This window comes from Schistosoma mansoni (genome assembly GCF_000237925.1).
Source record: "Schistosoma mansoni, WGS project CABG00000000 data, supercontig 0037, strain Puerto Rico, whole genome shotgun sequence".
Classification (NCBI taxonomy): domain Eukaryota; kingdom Metazoa; phylum Platyhelminthes; class Trematoda; order Strigeidida; family Schistosomatidae; genus Schistosoma; species Schistosoma mansoni.
Genome location: NW_017386026.1, coordinates 561099 through 585928, shown reverse-complemented (window position 1 = coordinate 585928; position 24830 = coordinate 561099). Strand labels below are relative to the sequence as shown.

The 24830-nt window shown below is 31.3% G+C and overlaps 1 protein-coding gene across 1 annotated transcript in view; it reads right to left on the bottom strand.

Annotated features, from left to right (window-relative positions):
* Nucleotides 1-22685, bottom strand: part of Smp_124500 (ADAMTS peptidase (M12 family)) — a gene marked incomplete at both ends in the record, with an annotated part of 79481 nt that extends 56796 nt beyond the window's left edge. Inside the window, 9 exons of the mRNA XM_018790731.1 lie at nt 3565-3666; nt 7196-7364; nt 9518-9808; nt 12093-12198; nt 13246-13268; nt 15266-15393; nt 16671-16757; nt 18862-19370; nt 22667-22685. Coding sequence (XP_018645973.1) covers nt 3565-3666; nt 7196-7364; nt 9518-9808; nt 12093-12198; nt 13246-13268; nt 15266-15393; nt 16671-16757; nt 18862-19370; nt 22667-22685 — 1434 coding nt within the window. The remainder of the gene's footprint in view (nt 1-3564; nt 3667-7195; nt 7365-9517; nt 9809-12092; nt 12199-13245; nt 13269-15265; nt 15394-16670; nt 16758-18861; nt 19371-22666) is intronic.
* Between the last annotated feature and the right edge of the window lie 2145 nt (nt 22686-24830).

Sequence of the window (24830 nt, the reverse complement as noted above, 5' to 3'; positions counted from 1 at the left end):
GACTCGTGCCAGAGCACTTAACCGGAGAACACTGAGCCTGCATCACACAGTTGTACTATTTAAACTTGGATTAATGTGAATTTGGTTATTTACTGTCTGAAGAAGTGGCTTACGCTGAGTCACGAAACGTCAGAAAATCTAATTTTTCTACTCAGTGGGATATTACAAATATATTAATTTATTTATAGCAATCTACCCAATGCTCACTTTATTCAAAATTATCAAATCAAATCTTGGTAATGATATCTACCTCCATATAGTAATTAATTTAATCATGATCCATCTGTTTTAGGCTGACCGTAACAAAAAAACATTTGCACATCTCAGTAATGTCTATTGTGAAAAATAGTCTACCATATGCAGTCACCCCTCAAATGCTTTATGCAATCATTTGAATCATTTGAAGCATTGGATTCAAAAAAAGCTTGGCCCCCTTTTTCCTATTTTGGCGGCATCACATTAAGTCAGTTGATAATCATTCTTTTGATAAAGTAACTCAATATACTTTTATTCTATTTGGTTATTTTCTTCCTTACTATGTGATATATGATTTATGTATTAAGTAATCGCTATTGCCTCGCATCACTTATTATTCCTATAGTTTTATTTAACTCGCAACCAATTTCAAGTTGACAAATGTTATCAAATATATGAATATATAAGTATTGTTTGCTGGTAGTGTTGAATTTTATAGCTAATGTCACGGACTAATCTGAATTAGACAACCATTAAAGAATAGGAAGCACTAGATCATTGTTACATTTTAATGGATAACTTTTCAGAAGTGCACATTCACAACTACAACAGGATCTAAAATGTCAACCACTTGATACCCACTCAGTAGTTTGAAGTTAAAGCGTCTACCATAATGCTCGAATGTTTTGTGTTCGATCATCAATGGGGTCGTGAACGAGCATTATTAAGGTTTCCCATACTAGAGAAAACTGTTATTCAACACATTTTGGCTTCCAATATTTGTCTAAGATCAATTCCTAATGTAAGTTGGATAGTCGTTACCGAAGACAGTCACTAATTTTTACAGAAGTTTGATTTACTATATGAACAAAAAAAGTAGGTCATATGAATTAATATTGTGAATAACATTCATAAATAATGGTGTAACTAGTTAGTATATAATTTTTGTTTCTAAGTGAATTATAAATCTTGTTTCTTGGTTTGTGGGGTAGTTCATAAAATAATTTTATTATGGTTGACATATCATAAAATATATTTTGGCTTAATTATAGATAATTATATTTTCCCAAAAATCTTGTAATTGAATCAAAATAATTAATAAAACTAAACGCATTAAATCATAAACCAATTTATTCAATGATGGAAACTTCTTCAATGAATTCATTTTCAAAGCCATACAATTGTACATATATGTAGTAGATTATAGTCTAACAAATAAATTGTATGTCTTTATGAATTTAATTAGATGGTAGTTGAAATCTGGTTACATCATTTTAAATAAAGGTGGAAATTTACAGAAAATAAGAAATAGATAATCAATAAGGTGAAAAGTGGAACCGTTAGTATCGTTAAGTTGAAGTAAAAATATGTGGATGGTATTGAACCTATTGGTATCTTTGATTGAATTCTGTACGTTCTTTTTAATAATGAATCCGAGGTTTAACATTTTGAGTCTACTACATATTGTAGAATCGATGATGTAAATAACGTGTTCGATTTTACTGAACTACACAAGTAGATACTTCAGAATGCGATGGAAATGTGGCCTCGCCGAACAATATAAGTACCAAGCCTTCCATTAGCAACTGTGCTATACTGATATTTGTGGTGCGAGATACCAGAATTCAGATGAAACCAGAAGTAGTAGAAGCTCTATTGAAGTTTTAATTACCGCATATAATATAGTTTGTAATAATTCTTTAAACTAATTATGTTACAGCCTGACGTAAAATACTGAAAATTGTAACATATTCCAGCATACATCTATTTTATATCTCAACATTCTGGAATAAACACATTAAGATTATATGCTCATAAACCACGTGTCTCATTACTCTTGTTTCTTGATATATTATTCTCACTATACCAATCAAAAGCTATATTAGTGATAAAATCCGTAAAAACATCAATGTAAAAGATTGATTTGAATTTGTTGAAACGATAGCATGTACGGACATAGCAGTCAAACATGCGCTGTTTCTTATTTACTTATATTCTACCGACGGAAAATATTAACGGCAAACGCAAATAACCAGTATAAATGAAAATAGATACATCGATGACAGTGAATAAAAAGAAGAGGTACTCGCTTAAATAGACATTGAACATGTACTTCATGTTTTTCAATGAATTTTTCTAAACGGATACATAAAAGGATATACGCTTGGTTCGATCCTGAAAGACATGCGATTGGCTTAACTAAAATGGGCCGTCACATGATAAATTAATTTTATGCAACAAACTGTCAGTTAAGTTAAGCATTTAATCACTTCTGCTAACACACATCCCTTGTTTTCATTAGTACCCCTGTTGGGGTCAGTTTATGAAAAATATCTCCTTCAATTTAAGATGATCTTTATAGAAGATTTTCAATGATACCACTGATTAGAATTCATCACATTCAGGTATGATTTTATTTGTTTCTTATTATATGGTCCTTTCACTAGCTGATATAAAGAATAGATAATCACACATTTATGATGTTCTAAAATCACTGAATCAGATTTCTGTAATGAAAAATCGTTAACTGAGCTGTTAATAATCAAGTTTAAGTTACACAGCGTCCCTATACGATGTAATATATACTAGGTTTGAATTTAGTCGGTTTATTCATGTCTACCAGTTGTCAGTGCTCACTTTGTGTTAGCTTATGACATAAAATATACAAAGATTAAAATTAAATTTAATATATACTGGTAAAGATAATGTTAATGGGTGATGAATAATTTTAACACATCTGGGATGGTTTTACTGGATAAGTTGATTAGTGATCTTCTTTACACAGTTTTCAGCATGTCTCATTCATAAAAATTATCTTTAGCGATTGGTGTAGCCATTTCATACGAAACATAAATCAGTCAAAACTCGTTTCAGTTTTCCTTGGTTATGGCGACTTTTGAATGATACCATGTTATTAGTGATGCAAGGTATATTGAACAAAATTGTATTATAAAAGCCTTTGATCCCTTGTATGGTCATGGGCGCTTATTGTTAAGTAGTTTCATTCCATAGTGAAGCGATTATCGAATGACTACTGGTTTACAGTTGATTCAATTCAAAGGCTTAATGTATCCCAAAATTTACCAATAGATGGTTGAGAGACCATTATGTCATGCCAGCTTTTTACCAACTTACAGCCAACGTGTATATATTTATTTATGACAGAAAGCCCAGGAAAACTTGTTAGAAATATATGATCAACATATGCACAAGTGTTTTCACCATTTCGGCAGTATCACAAGAACTTCAGTGTCGTCTGACGTGTCGTACTTGATAGGTAGTAAAGAATATTTTCATAGTTTAGTTCATTTACAATGAAAAAATCACGTTATTCCTTATGAACCGCAAAATTCAAAAAATAACACTTACTTTACTGCTCCCGCATGGTGTTCCCTCAGCCCAAGCCGTTTCCATTGGTAAACATGATCTATGTTCACTATCTTGACAATATAGCTGGCGACAAGGTGGAAGCTAAATATTAAGATAAAAGTTACTATTAGTACGTAGTCAAGTAAGTTATAATTTCCGTACATTGATCGAATCTGTACAAGCCAGGGAAAAATTGAAAACGTGTTTTTTCAAGGGTTTACAAAAAGTTTAAAACATTGCAGAATGGAATAACGTCTAACAAGCTGTTTAAATCACAAATAAAGTCAAATATTTATGTTCACTGTCATTGAAATTCATGGATTATTTTGTTTGTCTCTTTAGTTCACCATATGAAATCCTAGTTATTTAAGATGGCTTTTGTAATTGAATTCAATATAGGTGCACAACTGAAATATCGGCTAGATGCATTCATATTAATTACACTAGTGAGCAGTTCCTCATTAAATCTTGACTAATTAGCTTAAAACTGTCGTCTTCGTCATGAAACTTCAAAAATTCTGTTTCTTATCCTTAGTAAAGTAGTAAGTGGACTTTATTACTAAAGAGTTTCAAAGTAGAATATATATATATATATATATATCCATTATTGGATAGACATATAATCTATTTTTTCTCATAATTGATGATGAAAAGTTTCTTCTCGAAATACAGTACGTTAACTATTGTCAACTTCCATAAAACCAATTTACAGGGTTTTTGTCTGATAGCTTTTAGCCATTTAACGTTAAAATGATACGTTTTCAGTCTCAGTTAACTGAGTGTACTGAATACGTTCAAGAAAACTTAATCTCCGTCTGTTTTAGGAGTAAATTCACGAATAGGACCTTTAAGGCATTTAGCAGCAATAGTTTTGTTGATTTTTCCAAATGGTTGTTAGTAAACCGTTACTAGCAGCTCATAATAGTTTTCATTATTGACGTATTATATTACATACTAAAGTAAACCTGTTTACTCTTTTAGACCATGGGGAGAAGGCCGAGGTTTTTTTTAACCAGTGGAAAATAATTGTCGGAATTTCAGGTTTTTTGAATACTAATACGACAGTTGGCTAAGATTGTAAAGCAGTCAAAATGACAGTTAAAAGTGACACAACTCAGCTAGCGCACACATTCGGGTACCCATTAATTTGTTATGAAATAAAGTAAGTAACCAACAAATGTAGACCTAATATCAGTGAATGTAGAAAATGTATATTACATACGACATTAAAATCGATCATCTTATGTTCTTCAAAATGAAACGTAAATACTGTACAAATGTGGAACATTTATTTTCAGGTATTATTTTACTACTTACTTTGGTATTCAGTTTATAAATTTCAGAATACACTACTTATTAATTGTAAATGTAGTTTATTTTTCAAATGATTATCCTTTTGAATTTGATTATTATACACTTAAGAAACTATTTTTACAATATCTCATCAGCAGACAAACAAAATAAAATAAAAAGGGAAATGTTAATTGGAAGATTGATTTAAAATAATTAAGCACAAAACACTTTTATAAAATGTCTCAATTCATATCATTTGAACTTGATAACCATGTGAACTAACCAAATACAACGTCAGATCTGAAGGATTTCATCTGCTTTTTTTAGAATTCCAGACATATTATAATGAGACTACTGAAATTTAGTTTTACATCACTATATATATATATATATATACAATTTTGTGATGATAATGGAATTTAACTTGCTATAATTTCCAATACTACTTGATAAGTCCAAACAATGCAAGATGACAAAATTGGATGTTTCTCAATAGCTTACAAACAGGTTAAAGTTTGAATTGAGCTATTTAACATTAGAACACTTAGTACTTCCTTCTATCAGTATTTTACCATAGCAGTTCTGAAAAATATTTGACGTTTAAAGCTTGTATATTTTTTTTATAATTGTTTAAATTTGGCACATTTTAAATTTTTTCTAAAGTATCTTCACACACGTTGAGAAAGTTATTGGTTATTTGGTCTCAGAAGCAAAGTAGATAACGTGTTGTCGCTTTAAAAGTGAATTATACTGTGTCTGAGTGAAGACCAGAATACCGACACTGGGTGCATGTATATCCAGGTGTGATAAGTTCAAAACGAGCTGATACTAATCCTAGCCATAATTGCAAAACTTCTAATATCACAGTTGTTCGTTTTATCGAAGGGATTTTATGGCGTTCGGTTTAAGTTATAGGTAGCATTCGCCCTAGATTTATCTCATTTGAAGTGCTTTTCAAAGCAAACAGCATTGGATCGGTGTTTTGTTGTAGTATGAGATTTGTCAACAATTGGTACTCACGAACTAAGTGCAGATTGAACTTTGGCTCTCTCTACCATTGTGTAAATGTTTGAAGTTGTGGGTTGGCTTCCAACAGTACAATTTTAAGTTCAGTCAGTTTGCTATATAGCGTTGCAAACACACATTGTTACTGGTGACGACTATGTCATTCTCGACGTACCTGGATTTCATCCATTACAACTTCGTAAGAGAACTTGAGGAACATCCCTTAGTAAGTCACTACTTATTCAATCTGTCCAAACAATCTACAATTATAAGGGGTCGCGGATGCTTGCTGCTGATAACTTCCATAATGGGGGGAAACAGTTGTCCTAAGCATTTAACTGAAACCCAAATGACACCAATCTATGATGAATACTGCCTACAAAGTTAAGTGGTCTTCGCAAAACCCCTTCAAATAAGCTCCAGTAGTTAGCTCACCAATGGCTTACTTCAAGATGTCCTCAGAGTTCGATTGTGAAGTTGTTAATGGTGAAGTTTAAACACGATTAGACTGAGAAATTGGTTACCATTTGCATTCGACGGTCTTTGAGCTAATATAGAAAGTTGTTGCTTTCGATTGATTAATCTGCAATGGTCATATATTATATAATTATGGAGAAGGTTCTGTATTGATCAAATGGTTCATCTTTTACATAAATATTAGAATGTAATAAATATTAGATGTCAGTTAATTATTTAAGCGGATTTATGTTTGCATGAGAAAGTTATTTATTCTCTGAAGAATCTACTTAAACTAAGTCATGCAAAGTCTGAAATCAAATGTTTTACTTATAAACGTGTTAAAAAAATATAAATATACGAGTTCCGGAGTGAACATCAACTCTGACATGCAAGTACATACACCTGACGAGTCCCAAATATGACAAAACGCACGTTCTGGATTCCACTGCTACCCACCATATCTGCTTATCATGCTTATGACTTAAGGTAATATCGAGGCGGTTCACAAAAGATGAATATACGCCAATAAGAGATTGGTAATTTGCAGATGTAAACACAAATGGTAAAATTTGAACAACCAATATAAAATATATATATGTACATATATACATATATTTGTTATCACCAACCATTTACAAGATGCTAAATTTAGTTAAAATTATTAGGTAAAACCCTTGACGTGCTATTTACATGGTGTATAGAATAACGTTAGAGTATCTTACCAAGACAAGGATATAGAAACTTGGAAAGTTCCAGACTGCTGAATAAAGTTCATATTGATTTTTTAATAGATTATGAATTGATTTCAGCCTATGATATCACGATTTTATAAAAACAAATTATATAAAATAAAAATATCACATTTTAAACTTACCATCTGACCACAGAATTGTGTTCCATTAATTTTTAACACAAATTCACATTGTTTATTAAGTGAGAATATTTGCCCAGGACGATTATCCATAGAATGATGAGCTAACTTTTCAGCTGAATAAAATGTTGTTTCAGAGTTTAAATATCTTAAACAATTAGCACCATTTGATCTAATCAGTTTAAAATTAAAAATGACAACAGATTTTGTTACCAAAAGTGAAAAGTAATTGTCATAATTGAAAGGATGCTGAGAAAATAGTAGATTTTGGAGCTAACTTATTGTTTACATTTTTGTTGGATAGTTATTTGGCACTTGAGTTATTATATGCTTACATTTGCCTGTTTGTAACCGTTCTTCTGGTTTATAAACATGTGTTCTATAATTTCCGTTATTTAAGTTATTTTTTCACCATTGAGAATATTTCGCTTAGCTCTCTTTCCCAGTAATTTCCTATTTCTGTCAATATTTATTGTGTGAGTTTAAATCATAAGAGGTTATTAGAAGCGAAATGGAGATCTGCTTTCTGTGATCAGTTATCAGACGGAAGAGTTGGGTATAGATAAAAAGGGGTCCTCTTGACCCAATCAATGTTTGATTATCCCAGCCACATCTCATGAGAAATCATTGTCAGCTTCTTCTATCTGTATTGATTACTAATCAACCTTATCGACTGTACTAGTGCTTGTACAATACTAACTACATTAAACAGTAATGAAATTATTAAATAAATATACTTAGTTTACATTTGATTGTTCACATGTGATTCACACGTAAGATATGTGACATTGTTTATTCTAATGAAACAGACATTTTCTTTCATAAAAAAAAGATGAACAAATTACAAAACACATGGTCCAATCTATGTAGAACAATCAAATAAATTTTACATTAAATGTAGAAATCACTCTAACACGCTTGATAAATACTAATGTATTGTAAAAAATAGATTTTATAAAACTGATTAGTTGTAGATAGCTTACATTAATGATGGGAATATGGTAATAAGATCACTTCATCATTAATAGCAAGTTAAATCTGAATTCTATTTTAGTTTTTAAAAACGCAATACAACATAGGAAATAGTCACTTAAACAAAAATCATCACCTATGTTTTGGTCTCATAGGCTAAATGCAAAAGATATAAGTAAGGGTTTGTAATTTCCAGTTGTTAATTTTAAGGCCTACAATTGCTCATCACCTGATGTCATATAGGCAACCTGAGTGGATTGTCTCGAAGCAAAATAGATTGATTAATTTCAGTCTTGAGTATTAACAATGGGAAATTTACAACCTGCTGGTAGTAACTTAGTACTTGTTGACTAAATTATGGATATCTGGTATCAATAGCTAAATGGTAAACGTATCGCAGTGTGAAAATCAAAAGTGAAATAAAGTTTTATTCAGCATATGAGTTCCATAGAAGAAAAAATCTGACTTTTCGAATTTCACTGCTAATTACACACCTTGCTGTGAATTTTACTTGCTGGTTATCTTATCCAGTTTGACACTTCGACCGATTTTCTCTGAATTACTACCAGTTTGTTATTTGAAGAAACGAATCATTCGAGTAAATATTAATTCCTATAATTATTTCGATCAATATAGTAAGTCAAAAGTGTGAAAAATGTGCTCAGATAATATTTCATTCTACAATTGGGGATATAACTACATCTCATGTGAGTAATAATCATTGTCACATTATCAAAACTCATTAAGTATGGCATGATAGTATTTATTCGACAATATTGGTCGTCTGAGTTACATTTTCAGTATATTACCTCCTCAAAGTTTAGAATCTTATTTTTATTTGAACTGTTATTAGGATCGTCCAGTTCTTTTTATATAATATTTTATTCCACAACTCTTATCGTAAGTTCCTAACCACTTTGTCGATCGTTGAAATGTGTAATTTGCCATTAGATAATGTCAAGTTATATCACGGTTTTATTATAATGATCTTCTAAGACAATGTTATCAATATATGACATACCATTCACAATCACTGAATCTGGCTTGTATGTGTCATAAACTATTTAAAATGTCGTATATATAAATCAAATTCATTACGATAACATATCCGAAGTTTTAATGTTCAGTTGAAAAAAGAGAAAATTGTCCGCTCTTGATTTTGGAAGAGAATATATTTCATCATAAATAGATACGTTAGTTAGACTGTTACAGAAGTGAACAATATTGTATGTTGACCTTTATCCAAACGTAGATGTTCAAAACATTTACTTCAGTTTACACGAAAAGTGAAAACAACGAGAATGTAGATGAATATTAAAAAATGAACTTTTAAAAATCTTATTTGTAACTTACTCTATAAATAAATGTATAGCTTGTCGACTACATGCAGACCATCTTAAAGGAAACTGATCAAAATATAATGTACCAGACATGATGGTGTCTCGTCGAACAAATTCGTATTGGTGAACATCTGAATTACGATAGTCTTCTCTATAGTCCCATTCATCGCCAGATTGATAATAAGGATATGTACCTAATTTTAAGTCGTGAGCGCTACTTCTTGTTGGTGGATCAGCCATATGATGATCCTGTTCTTCCAATCCACAACTAGAGTTTAATTGAAAATCATGTTTGGCTCCTAGCCTAGAAAGTCGAGTATAAATGAAACCAATCAGAAAGCATTTGTAATTTGAAAACTATTGAAAAAGAGCTGTTTTTCGTAACTCGCTAGTTTAATGAATGAAGCATTGGAGTTTGGTCTTGCCTCATTCTTCACCTATTTAGATGGATTTATTAAAATTACATTGTTTTTTGAACAGCCTTTATACTGATGAACTTTAAATACAAATAAGTTTTAATGTCGTGAGTAAATGGTTTGATGCATTAGTTCAAAGGGCTCTTAAATTTAGTGCCCATAGGTTATTTTTTTATCACGTTTATTATTACCGAAAATTTTAAGTATTCCTTCGACAGTTTTTGACAAGACAGTAATGATGTCTTTGGCTAGTAGTCTTATTTAATAGTGTTTCATTTAGTTTGATGAATGGGTTAAATAGCAGCTTGGTATCTATCAGATTTTAATCTGATAAATCCAGAAAACTTGATGTTTTAAATGTTTTATTACCAATAGTATAATACATTTACACATAGCTTATATAAGTATACATTACGTATATTTTAGCTACGATAATGATTAGCATACCTTATTTCTGAATAGATGCGATGTGGCTGGCAGTGAAGTATAGGCCGTGTATTTCATCCTATTAAGGACTCGTTAACTGGATGTACCTGCATCCCGAGGTTGATGTTCACTCAGGAACACGAGCCCAATACCGTAAGCTTCAATCCTAGCACGTTATCCACTTATCTACTGAATCTAGATAGTCACTCGTTTGTGTGACGTGTATGAGTTTGAGTTCATTTTGAAATGGACTGGATTTTCCGGTTGACTGAATGTTGGTGCTAAATAAGACTTATCAACTTTCAGATGAAAATATCACTAACATGATAATCCAGTCCATTTTAAATTAAACTAAGTATACACTGAACCAACATAGTTTAAATAAATTATGAATAGTAATTAGCATTGACAAGCATAAAAGTTATTTGTTAGTGGACAGATATCCAGAAAAACATACATTCGAGCAACATCAAACTCTACCTTGGTTTTAGTACTACGGAGCATATAATTGTTATCCGATAAAAGTTATGTTTTACAAGTTTCATGGAAGATGAGATGTTAAGTATTCTTGGCCCAGAAAACGACTTGGATTTATGTGTGCGCATGTATTATCAATTACAATTGTATTCTCATTTTAACCTGTGATTATCCTATTTTACTCTATAATCAAGTCATTAACACATTAAACTGAAGCTGTACATTCTTTATGATCCTTGGTTTACCGTAATAATGATTGCGTTAAACAGTTATGAGTGATTGAGATCAATGATCAGATTTAATCATATAAATTTGATTGATTTTAATCTAAGAGTAAAAAGCTTTTGTTCCAGTTATGCTGTTTGATGCTATGCAGCTGTTCGCTTTGACTGTTTATGAACAGTTCTGTGAATTCCCTAACCGATGAAAATATCACTGAAAATTGTCAGTAACTCACTCATTTTGGTAGTTATAATACAGCGATTGTTAGTTATCTTTAAAATACTTTTATTTGCTTTTTTGGATAAGAAAAAAATATATACACAATATTTTCATTTTAAGGCTTCAACACTTTTCTTCGTTTAAATTAAATAAAGAGAAATTTCGACAATGGATTATATGAACGGTTTTGGTTAGAGTATGATCAGCGCTTGGAATTATAGTCATAATTGTTATGATCTAAATGTATATTAGGTATATAGTTTGTAATTTTTATCGGTTGTGATGTAGTAATTATACAACATTTGTGGGTAGTTCCTAAATTAGTCCCTAATTTGGAAGTCCATTCTAGATTTGGATCTACTATGAACTAGTCGTACGTTAGATATGCAGATGTATTTAAGATTAAGGTCACTGAAAGCTGACAAAGTTGTAGTCAAGTGAACTCTTAAAATACTTTTTTTCATCTATCCAAAAATGTAGGTGGATATCAGTTTTGATTAGTCGATCATGACCATTCGGAAATAGTTTGGCAAGCAGTAGCCATATGTTTAGTATTCGTTGTTGTTATTCAAATAATCAGACCGTAATTTCTTAACTTGTGTTATTGAGATTAATCACTAATGCAGACGTCTTATTTATCATATTTTTCAGCAGTTATATTGGTCGTTTTTCCTCTCAAAAGTACATGACGGGAGGTATTTAACATCTTAAATACCCCGAATTATTTCACTTTGATCAGTTCAAGAAACAACTGTTTTCTTATAAAAAGTTAATAATGGGTATCAAATTATCACTATACAGAGTAATAATGATAATAGTTTGACTTACTGATGTCCCAGTTCGTGTGCTATTATATGTCCTGTTCCAAATCCACGATCAAGAACAGCTAAACATGAACTTTCTCGGTTACACATTGATCGATAATGTGCGACTCCTGCATCAATATGTATGAAGCGATAATGATTAAAATTAAAAACAACAATCGTACACATTTTTAGGCAATTTATTTAAATCAGAAAAGTGTTTTAAGTATGATAAACAACCATTTGATGATAGGAGATATTCAATAAGAACTCCGTACATGCAAATATGCACGTTTGGAGATATATATGTGTATGAACTGCTGCTTTTTAAAGCAACAGTAAATATTTTTAAACAGTGTTGAAGTAGATTTAGTTGAGGATTTGTTTAGAGAACTGCTATAAGATATTTCCGAACTCAAACAGAACTCCAGATCATTACTAAGGAATTCACAATTGAACTGTCACTAAACTGTGACCATTGCCAAGTTTGTCTTACTTTTTAATGCTCATTGGATTCTATCGATCATGTTGCAATCGCCACTAGTTTAAGTGACTCAGGATCACGTGTAATATGTTGAAATATTGGATAGTTAAAGGTGACCAAGAGAAAACTTTTAACCTAGTTTTCATGTTAGTCATCTCAAAGTGTATCTGAAATATTGAGGGGATCGATATTTATTGTCACGTTCAAACCTGAATCACTCTACTTAACAGACAGAGGTACTACTCATGAGCTATTGGGAGTGCGATTTACCCCCGGGTGGGGAATTCTTATATAGCTTTGATTGATTTTACTATGAAAATCGGAACTGTTTATGACAATATTAAGGCTGATAAAAGTGACAGTTACTCGTACAGACCTTCTTCTGAGTTTTTCAAATGTCTCAACTATCCTCCGTCTTTCTGATCGATTTCGGTCTTTTGTTACATTTCAAGGGATATTTTTTCACGAGCTATTGCTGCTCAAAAATTTTCTTTTTACGTTAAAAAGTAAACTTAACTGCTACTTTGTTCTAAATTAAGTTTTATAAATAAAAATTATCAAACTTCTAAAAAGTCGAATTCAAAACCTTTTGAATTAAATGTCGGAAACCTTATAAACAGAGTTGTTGAAAATCAGATCATAATGGATCGGATAACCAATTGTCATTATAAAATTCATGCACAGCTTAACTTACCGAGCGCAGTAGATTTGAAATGTCTAAAATAGAAATCGTAGATTGTTTGGTAAAATTATTTTCTTGTGGTAGAGGTAATGAATGGGTTTTTGGAAAATGAAAATGACGTATTTTCTATTCTACAGAGACATTAATATGCTTCACCTGAGTCAATATGATCAATCGTACCTCAGATTGTAGTCAGCACAAAACATTACTATGTAACTGGTAAAATACGTCGCTGGAGATACATATTTCATATTCATATGACATTTAGGCTTTGTGAGTATTCATTCTACTTAAAGATAATTTACGTTACTAAATAACGTCATCTGAAAACTGAATGACGAAAACTACATTGAGAATCAGCTATTTGATATGGTATTAAAGTCAAGACCATCGGGTATCTCGGAAGGTAGTTTAACTGAATGAGTGATTTGATTTGGTGAGATAATGACTAAACGTCACCTGAGATACGGTTATCACGTTTTTCATCGTTAAAAATTGCAACTCAAGGTAGGTTTCCTAGCAATATTAAATGATGCTTATATTACATAAATTACCGTCAATACTAAATTCTGGTAATATAATTCTTCATACTGACAGGTAATCAATTAGGTTTACTTTTATAGTTAAGATCATGAGTCAATTGAAGCTAGACCACCATCGAAAACCTGGAAGCACTGGACGGCCGTTTCGTCCTATTATGGGACTCCTCAGCAGTGCGCATCCACGATACCGCACTCGTGAGATTCGAACCCAGGACCTATCAGTCTCGAGCCAGAGCCCTTAACCGATAGACCACTGAGCTGGCATCCAACGGTGTTAATGTCTAACCTCAACCAATCCACGAAATTGCGCGACCAACTTCCAATGTACTGAGGTAGATACCTGTCTCTACCTGACATGGATTAGCTCCACTGGCCACGACTTCTCACTAGAACTCCAGGAATTACCTCAAGGAGCCAGTCACTAGTGAGCATATGATCATTATCACAAGGAGGTGTTTGTGGAGATTTTAGTAATTTTATAGTTAAGATCATGAGTCAACTATGAAACTAATATTCTTAACATAACTGATAATCAAATATAACCTAATACAGTGAGATATTCTGAAAATTAGTCAACAAATGGGAAGTATTTGGTGAAGAGGATAAAAATAATTTGTTCATTATTTCCTTGGAATAATCCTCTATAATGTTCCACAAACAAATGACGAATACAGTTTTTGTGTTTGATAGGTTTGATTTGATAGATTTCAGTAATTAGGAATTGCAATTTAGAATCATATTTAGAATTTTACACTGGTGAATCATATATTATACTGGTAATTTTAGTTAGTTAATTAGCTTTGTCATGATTATTTCTCAACTTCACTTTATTTATAATCGGAGACGAAAAAGTAGGTAAAGACGATCCTATATGTAGATTCATAAACTTTCAATCAGCATACACATTTTATGTAGCTTGAGATTAGAGCAGCAGACTGAAATAGACTGATTATCCATGAAGATAAGAGAAAAGAGAAGTCAGAAACTTGAAAAGTTATTATTCCACCATCTGAAATTAAGGTTGATTAACTATTAATTTCTTTCTAAGCTACATCTAAAAAGCATTCTAGTTATATATCTATCGTGATACAAAGGATTAAGTGCTAATTTTGTATAAGAAATATTGTGACATTTTAGATGTAAATAGGTGAACCTGACCATTAGACTAAAGGATAAATACTTAGATGGTTTTTGAATACCAACATTTTATACTCAAAACTGAAATCGTCTTTGAGATAAAGGAGTCATGAGTATCTAAATGTTTGTAGATAAAGAATAATAGGAATAATTCGATAAAAGCATATTGTAAATATTCACCGCAGCCATTTATTAGTAATACATAATAACAATGTCCTTTAAGTGTATTAAAATATCATTACACTAGATTCTTATCATCGTAATATTATTGTCTAAATAAGTATGAAATGAAAGCGTGCATTCATGTTCTTAAAAGCATTTGAGATAAAAGGAGTAATTTTCTAAAATCTCACCCAACATTCAATAAAATCGCTGAATCCCAAGTGTACGTTGGCGTTCTTAGTCGATTTACCCATTTGCAAAATCTGGCCATAACTTGTTCTTGTTTACTGTTCGACCAATCTTCAAGATTATGTCTACGCTAAAAAAAATAATAATTTGTGCGAAGCAATAAACTACTAGCAAAATTAATGTCAAGGAATAATATTAAGTAACAAGTTCTACTTTACGAGACTTTCATTCATAAGAACTGATCAGCCAAAAGTTGACTGTATTATGACATTGACTAGTATTGGATTATCTTTTTTTTTGAAGTGAATTTGACTTTAAATGTGAACGAATTAGACATGTTGAATTATTAAATGAAGTAATATATCATTTTATGAGACAAAATGCATTTTCGCCATAAAAACATCTCTAAATAAGAAAGATTCACACTCTAACCATGTAATAAACGCCCGTCAATTAATGACTTAGCCCAAGATCCAATAAAATAAATTACTGTTGGACGCTATGGCCTAGAAATTTAACCGCTTTAACAATAACACAGTGATACTTGACAGACATTGAGTGTATTCGTATTTGAAATTGAAAATATTCCTGATGAGTTTTAACAGTGTATTCCATAGGTATAGTTCAAAATTTTAGGGAGTCCTAGATAGCAAGCCAGTACTTCAAAGCTTTTTAACTATTTCCTCTCTGATGTTATTTCGAGATGAAAGTTCATTTTCGGTTATTTAAAGGATCGACAAACCACTGTCCACAGCTCTATTAACAAGGTCAAAATATTGTAAATACTCAGAACTACCTCTTTGAATGGTGACATTGAGAAACACTCTGGTAACAGATGGGTTTATAACTACAAACAGAGTTCGTTTAAAGATTTCCTTTTTTTAAAAGATTTATATGAGCAGTATGTTTTAAAGTGATTTATGACTACTGTATCCTTTAAAACAATATAAAATCATACGAAACGTGATAGATCTGTGTTATTTAAGTTAAAAACGGAAAATGTTAAAAAAATAAATACTGACCGTAAAATTTTCCAGTGAGTCCTCAGACAGTGGCAATAGTTTGTAGCTTAGGCGGATGACTTATTTGGTATCAAGATCACTTAGATGGATGATCTGACTCAATAGCCTTCATTGTGTTTCTAGACAATATCACTAAACCCAAATCATGTCAGACGTTTTTAAGTGAACTCAGTGAAATATTCATGATTATATCATCCAGCTCAGAGAACGTCACGTTATTAAAAATTTATAATGAACTCAAATAAATCAAATCGAGGACGAATATTGGTGGTTTTGCCATAGTTTAAGGTCAGCGAATATGAGTTAACAGTCATTACCATTATCTTGAACGACAAATTTTACTTGTCAGTAGTTTTACTAATTAGTAAAAACATGTTAGACTTACTGCATAAACAGGATCCAAAAGTATAATATCCACAACATTTAGCTGTATTGAATTTTTCAAACTTGGATGCCGAAGAAGTGTTGAAACCTGAATAAGAGAGAACAAAAGTCTTATTAAATTTTGTAATGCTTAACCTGACTCGATGTAAAGATTAAAATATGCAACTTTTCAAGATATATTTTTTTGGCGAAAAGGGTAACTACTTTAATTCTCTCGAACATTCGATGTTACCATGGAATAATGATGAATGGTTTCTAACTTTGTAATGTAACTGGAAACTGACAATCAAATTTCTGTTTTAAAATTATTATGAACGCCGGGTTGATTTCAAACAGGAATTTTTTTCATCGGAACATATGCTGGATATATTTTTGCAATATATAGACAAATTTTAAATATTCGTATTAGATAACTAATTAAAGAGTGCGATATATAATTAATGTGTGGCTGAATTATTCAGCTGTCTGTTTTTAATTAAACGTCGATAGGTTTGATCAAATTAATCCTTCTTCATAAAATGAACCGATAAAAATATGATAAATATGAAGTTTATCATTATTTTGATTAGTTAACGTTTCTTTAGACCTTTGGTATTTAACTAATTTAAGAAGTAGGTCAAACCTGCTATTTTGTAAGGGTCGAGATGACGATGATTAGTATTCCGAAATATTTCGAAATTTCAGGGGGAAGTTATAACTTATGATCCAAAGATAGTTTAAAATAAAACAGTAACTCACTGAGAGAACTGAAAGTGGATTGTGCTATACACAAATCAACTGTTATTCTAGAAATGAACAAAACTAACACGTTGTCTAACCTAAAGTGGATGAAATAGAGTTCAAATCCCTAACCCTTTGATTAAGCAATCGAGAATTTTTAAACAATTTCATCATTGAGTGATTTTACTTATTATTATTTCTTCAATAGTTTGATTAAATCGATTTTGATTAATAAGAAAAAAATCTTCCATGGTTGGTTTTGTTGACTTTTGTTTACACAATCTTGGTCTTTCAGCAATGTTTTCACCTAAGTACATGGATTTTTAATTAAAGATAATAAAATATTCCTCAACTGTCATGAAATAAGATCAAATAGCTTATATATATTTTTTCCTCTTAATATATAATATCTATTTTGCATAAACTAAGATGCACAGGTTACGTTCGCCTACGTGTACAGTAATGAAAGTACGTACATAATGAGCGTATATATGTTGTTGCAAGTAGACATATGTGCTGTATAGATGAATGTATGCAGTGAACATAGACCAGTGTGTGTGTGTATGTGTGTGAAAATCATTTGCTTCACTATCATTGTCCTGGAAAAATAAAATAATGATGATAATAGTACGATTTAATACTTAAATTAGTCAGAATAAACTGTGACGTTGAAAGTGTGTATACATTAAAGATCAGAGAATTTATGTTGTCAGAACTCTTCAAAACATTTAGATATATAATGACTGTTTTAGGTTACAGAACAAGGTATTGATATAAGTGATTAGCTTTCTATTTCTTTGTTAATGAGTATATTATATCACCGTTAGAACTTGGCGTGGTTGTAATAATAATAATAGTACTAGTAAGGAAAATGGTGATCATAGTGTTTAAGCATACTACTTTACTTTGAAAATGTTTTTTCTAAATTTTGGTATAAGTAAACAAGTATATTTTATGTTTATTTAAGACAAATATACAATTTGAAACTAACCATAAATATTTATTGGATTTTTATTGAAAAAGTTTCTTAAAGTCTGATCTCAAAATATAATTGAAAAGAAGAAAATTTGGCAAAAGTTTAATATAGAGATGAGAGGAAAATAATCATGACAAATTCTTAGCCGGTTCTTAGACAATCAAAAAGCATTTGATTTATGAAAATGAAAACAACATTCTTGCAAAGCGTGAATAGATTTTAAATAATTAATAAATCTATTGGAGTCTTTCACGTGTTGTCCCGTTAGTGAATTGAAAAGATTGCCACGTGTTGATCCATCTACTACGGTTAGGTTATATTATTGGCCATAGTAAAGGTCATTGGTCTGAAGAAAATTAAGCGAACTTGTGCTTAGTTGAGTATATCTTGTCATTTGCCTGAAGGACATATAAGAGGATCGATACAATCGTAGAAAAATTATTTTAAATCAATATTAGATATATTCTAGAGAAAAAAAAGAATTATTCACTCTTACCGTTGTCATGGTAGAAAGAAGATATTCATCAATAAATAGACCAAATTTTTGTTTCATGGTTTCAGTAACAACAACAAGTAACTCGACTGTATGTGGTTCGACATACTGAAAACTTAATATTGGATTATTATTTTGTTGATTGTCCTTATTCGCTTCATTATTTGCTGATAATTCATTTGCTAATGCGTGTGGAACATGATGAATCGACGTGACCGACCTGTAGATAGTTGTTGGTGCTGATACAGTTGATGATGATGAATGATCTATGACAAAAATGCTCTTTTGATCCATACGAACTGACTGACGATGTCCATATACATTCATTATATAATTTGAGATATTGTTATAACTACTAGCAGTACGATTTCTAATCGTTTGCTTACGGTTAGTTTTCTGTATTCTGGAATGTTTATCATGATTGTCTCTAAATTGTTTTAACTGATGTTTACTAAGATGTGATGTGAGCATCATATGACTTGCAGTATCAGCGCGTTCCGCTTGATGATATGCTATAAACAAAATATAGATAAAATCTATATAAAATATCAAATCATTTCAATGATCATTTTGTAAAATATCACGTATAATCATTTAATAAAAATGTTTAGAATCTATAGCCTTGTTCGTGGTATATCAATATATACCAATACACACTGAAACAGACATTTGTTTAGAAAACCTATGTTCATAAAATGCTTGTATATAAATATAGGTTTAATATTGTGGATTGGACTTTGATCAACCTCTATCGACATAGGTACCTCCTGAACAAGTTGTTCGTACATTGCCTTCAGTTACGTGTTTTAGTGAAGTTGAATTATGAATAGTAGTTGCGTTCGCGAAACAAGTTTTATCTTATTTTGGGTTCACTAGGTTTACGTACCTACGTTCCTGTGTTGATATTTCTAGTAGGGCTCATTATCAATACTTTCCATGTCCGAAAGCTAATATGTTATTCACTGATCTATTGAGTCTAGAAATCCATTGGCATATAAAACGGGTAGGAGTTTTAAGTTTTCTCTTTTATGATAAAACTTGTGTTAGTTATTGAAACATAGTATTTTCTGAATGGATAATTATTAGAATATTGGTTGATTTAACTAATATTTTTTATGTACATTGTCCCCGGATGCATTCAGTTTGATATTGATGAAGCTATGAAAGTAAGCTTGTACAGTGAGAAAAAAATATGTCAGTAAAATTAGTTAAAACATGCTTAATTGTTACAAACTGAGTATTTTCAGTCAAAAGTATGATGTAGTGATTTTCTGTACATTAGATGACTAAGAAACATACATAATTGTCAGACAGAATACAAATCAACAGACGTTGAAAAAAAAGATTTTCAAAAAAAGAAGGCAGTAATTTAACTTTTCAGAATTAAAATGACTAAGATCCAGGGGAACATTCTTCTTTATTGAAATTAGATCAGATTATCCAGGGACAATATAATTGTTATTATTTATTAACTATAGTAGTTTTTGTACTTAAAAATTATGTACTTGAAATTATATTTAATGATTATTTTTTTTCAGTATAACATTTTCTACTAGAAATAAAAAAATGTAATTCAGAATTTTTTGCAACTTTGATATAAAAGTATATTGAATTTGAAATTTTTTTCTTGAAAAAAGTAAGTTTGTAATCAGAAGGGGTTTTTGTGGAGATTTCAGTAGTTTTCATAGTTGAAATCATGAGCCAATTGAAGTTAGATCACCATGAAAAACCTGGGAGCACTGGACGGCCGTTCTTTCCTATTGTGGGACTCCTCACTAGTGCGCATCAACGATCCCGCACTCGCGAGATTCAAACCCAGGACCTACCAGTCTCGCGCCAGAGCACTTAACCGATGGACCAGGATTTCCTGGAGGTCTAACTTCAATTGACCCATGATTTCAACTATGAAAACTACTGAAATCTCCACAAAAACCCCTTCTGATTATAATCATGTGCTCACTAGTGACTGACTTCAAGATACATGTCCTGGAGTTCTAGTGGGGAACAGTGACCAGTGGAATTCAACCATGTCTGTTGTGAGTTAACAACTCACTGAGGGCAATTGGTGATTGGTTGCTCAAACTTCGTGGATCGGTTGAAGTTGGACATTAACACCGTTGGATACTGGCTCAGTCATCTATCGGTTAAGTGCTCTGGCGCGAGACTGATAGGTCCTGGGTTCGAATCTCGCTCTCAAGGCGGGATAGTGGATGCACACTTCTGGGAGTCCCATAATAGGACGGGTTGGCCGTCCAGTGCTCCAAGGTTTTCCATGGTGGTCTAACTTCAATTGACTCATGATTTCAACTATGAAAAAAAGTAAGTTTGTTCATAAAAAAGAAAATTTTTTTTAAAAAAGGGATTTGTTTCTAAGTGTAATTATAACATACACGAATAAAAAAATATTAAATGAATTCAGTTGATTAAAATTTCTACTTACTATGAATATGCAGAGTTTGTTGTTCTTGATTATTTTCTATAGAAATATTTATAGATTTATCAGGTGACTAGAAATTAAAATTAATAAAACAAAAATATGAGTTATTTGAAAAAACAAAATTAATTAATTATTTATATAAAATTTAATTGAATATTATTTATTAAATGATATCAGAATAAAAACTATGTTATTCGACCAATTGACCTCAAATATCTCAGTTAGTCGCTGCCCCAATAGCTCAATAATAATTGTCAGGCTAATCAGTACTGGACCAAATTCACAAGGGAACATCAGTTTCCTCAAAATTATAAGTACATCTTGTTTACGATTGTAAAGTAGTGCAAAGCTTAAGGTGAGTAGGATATCCTACCAGCTGCATCCAACTGTTTAATATCTAAAAATAATTCACTAAGACTGATGACTAGACTACAACTAGACGAATAGAATTCGACTATAAGGACTCGATAAATGTGACGTTAGTTATTTATTGATCAGTCAGTTAAGCATCGGTCTCGACAAATTATCTATCCAAATCGCAATAGTGTAAACACCAGTGACTTAATTCGGGATGGATTCCTGGTGTTCTAGTGAAAAGTTTTGGTCTGTGAATTTTAGCTATGTATGTAGAGACATCGACTAATTATGGGAATAGACTGCTATAATGTTGTTTCGTAAACCTAATAAAGTTTGAAATATCATTGGAAATCTACTTACTTTAAAACTTAACTAGTACTCATTACTGCAAACTCTCAAGCTAGGATACAAGTGTCTCTGGTGATAATTCAACTAACGTTAAACTGTTATAAAAGTTATCTCCAGTGCACCTAATGATGGGATTTTTGATATATATATATATATATATATATAATTCTCATATTGTCATATATGATATAAAGCATTCCGTAGATCATCAAAATTCAACAGCACGTCAATCAGATATTGAGAGCTCACAAGGACAATTCTATACGTGGTAAAGACATATCTTCCTTATAATGAGTAAAACGTTGTTGTTTATGGACAATTTTTGGGATATAGTTATTGAAATATGTTTGTTGAAGTACACCTGATTGAAAAATGTTCAATTTCTTACTTTGGTCCACATATCCGACAGTCAGGCAAATCTCATATGCATAGGAAACTTTACACAGAGCAAAAATATTTTCTTTATTAGAGAGATGGAGAGTGGTCTACTTCAACTTCACATTGGAGTTTCAAACATTGTGAAATATGAGGTAAAATACATTCAAGAAAGTTTTCCAGAGGTTTCAGGTTTATAAATTCCAAGTGTCTTTTTGTGTATCAAACACTATCACTAGTCAATTAGCTAGGAAAGACTAATCAGCATAAATATAATCGAAGAAAATTTACTTAAGAGATAGTTCACCATAACTTTACTGACTTGAGGGTAGGTGTATAATGAATCTCTGTTAAAAATAAATTGTTCTACTGGATAATCAAAACATTATGGACAAGGATGGATGTGTATTCTCGAAAGTCGTTCGCTACTGATTTTTAAACATACAAACTGCCATATGACTTATTTTCCACCAGCCAAGTCTCGAACGAGAATCAAGAAAAGAATAATAAAATTACCACAATTAATTAGAATTTAAAACTTTTTGATTTTTTTAAATGATGAGTTTAACAAGGTAAATGTGAGGTATAGAGACGAGCCCATTAGTATCGAAACGGTGATTTCGTAGCAGCAGATTTGGACTGGTAATGCTCACATTTGACAGGCATCTGCGTAATTTTGATGAACACTTATAGGCTATAAGCTTTTTCAATTCAAAAGTATATAATGTGACCGTGAATAATAAATGAATATGGATGTTTTAAGATATCACTAATATCTGTGAAAGTGATTCACTGAAACAGGTCCCCCTTTAATTGGTTAGAGGATAAACTTTAGATAAACAATTACATTAGCAGTATGTCGGCTTATGAATCATTCTGTGTCGCGTAAATCGGCTCACTGGATGTAATCAAAATGATTGCAGTCTAGTGTTAACATTATTACCAAGAAAGTTGCTCCAATATGCTGGTTTGTTTGCAAGTTTTTCCAAGTCGTATGGCGGAAATTATAGAAATATATAGGATCTCCATCAGAAAACGCAAATACAATGACAGAAGTAACGTACAAGAGGAACGGGATAGATCACTCTGCAAAACTCACGTTCGAAAAGTAAAAAAAATCATCATCTGATTGGTTGACATTAGACTGAAATTTGCCGTAGTTATTTTAATTTATTCAAGCTTCCTCCCTTAGATTAAATAATATGGTCAATGAATCAAAAACATTAAGTGCCAACCGATCATTTAAGTATTAATTTACCAGTAAGTTTATTATGGTATTGAAATAAAACACAATAATACTGATTTTTCGCATTCGACACCCTTTTGTATTAAAATTTTGTATACTTACAACGGTAAACACTGCAAAATGAGGTGAATTTAATTCATTCAATGAGCTCTAAAACCTCTTCACAAACCTACTGGTTTGTATTAATAAATAAGATGTTTATCAAATATATCTTTTTGTATAACATATGAAATCATTTGGCTCTTAAGTGAAAAAACAATCATACACATTTTGTCATATTTATGCAGGTTCACTTTAAAAATGAAAGAAACAAGGGAGAGAGAAGTTATGACGTAATCAAATACAAGAAACGTGCAAATTTTTAAGCTTATAGTAGACAAAATTGATGAACGGGATAGGAATTACTAAACAACAATCGTAAAGTATACACAGAATATATCAGTCAAGAAAATTTTGTTTTCTGACTATGTCATTTAATAAATCTACAAAACTGTTTGCATATGAAAAGCAGGGAAAGTTATTATTTCACCAACATTGGTTACAAAAATTTTATCAAATGTATTTATGAGTGCCGAATATAAGTTGGTGGATGAGTAAATCACTGGGTAGTGGACAATGTGATGTATTCCAGGTCCTTCTAAGTGCAGATTGAATCCTATCGACCAAGTTGCAATGTGGCCACTAGTCTAGGTTAAAACAAGCCAAAGGTTTTACGCAATAATTAAATTAGGAAAAACCTAACCATTACGTTCATTATGAACATTTCAGCTGTGATTGTCTTTATAAATTGCCCTTTGTTAATTAAAGAAGGCGTTAACGGTTTTAAAAACTATTGCAAACGCTATATCCAGATATCCACATACAAACCGTATATATATATATGGTTGCGAAAATTCGTACCTGGAAAATTATTTTAAAACGAAACTACACACATTTCATAGAGGGGAGAAACAGAATTTTCAGAAAAACAAACTTTCAGTTAATTCATAAACGATTGACTGAAGATGATTCATGAAACCTTGACAAGATATACATGTATACATATAAATTTATGAAATGTTCATCATTAACGAAGTGAAAGCTTAGCAAGTCAATTAAGAAATAGATATAGAAAATTTAACGAGTCTAAATAGAATTGCACGTTTAACATGAACACGAGAAACAACAACAGCAAAGTATGAATTAGTTATCAAAATTAGATTCAAACAA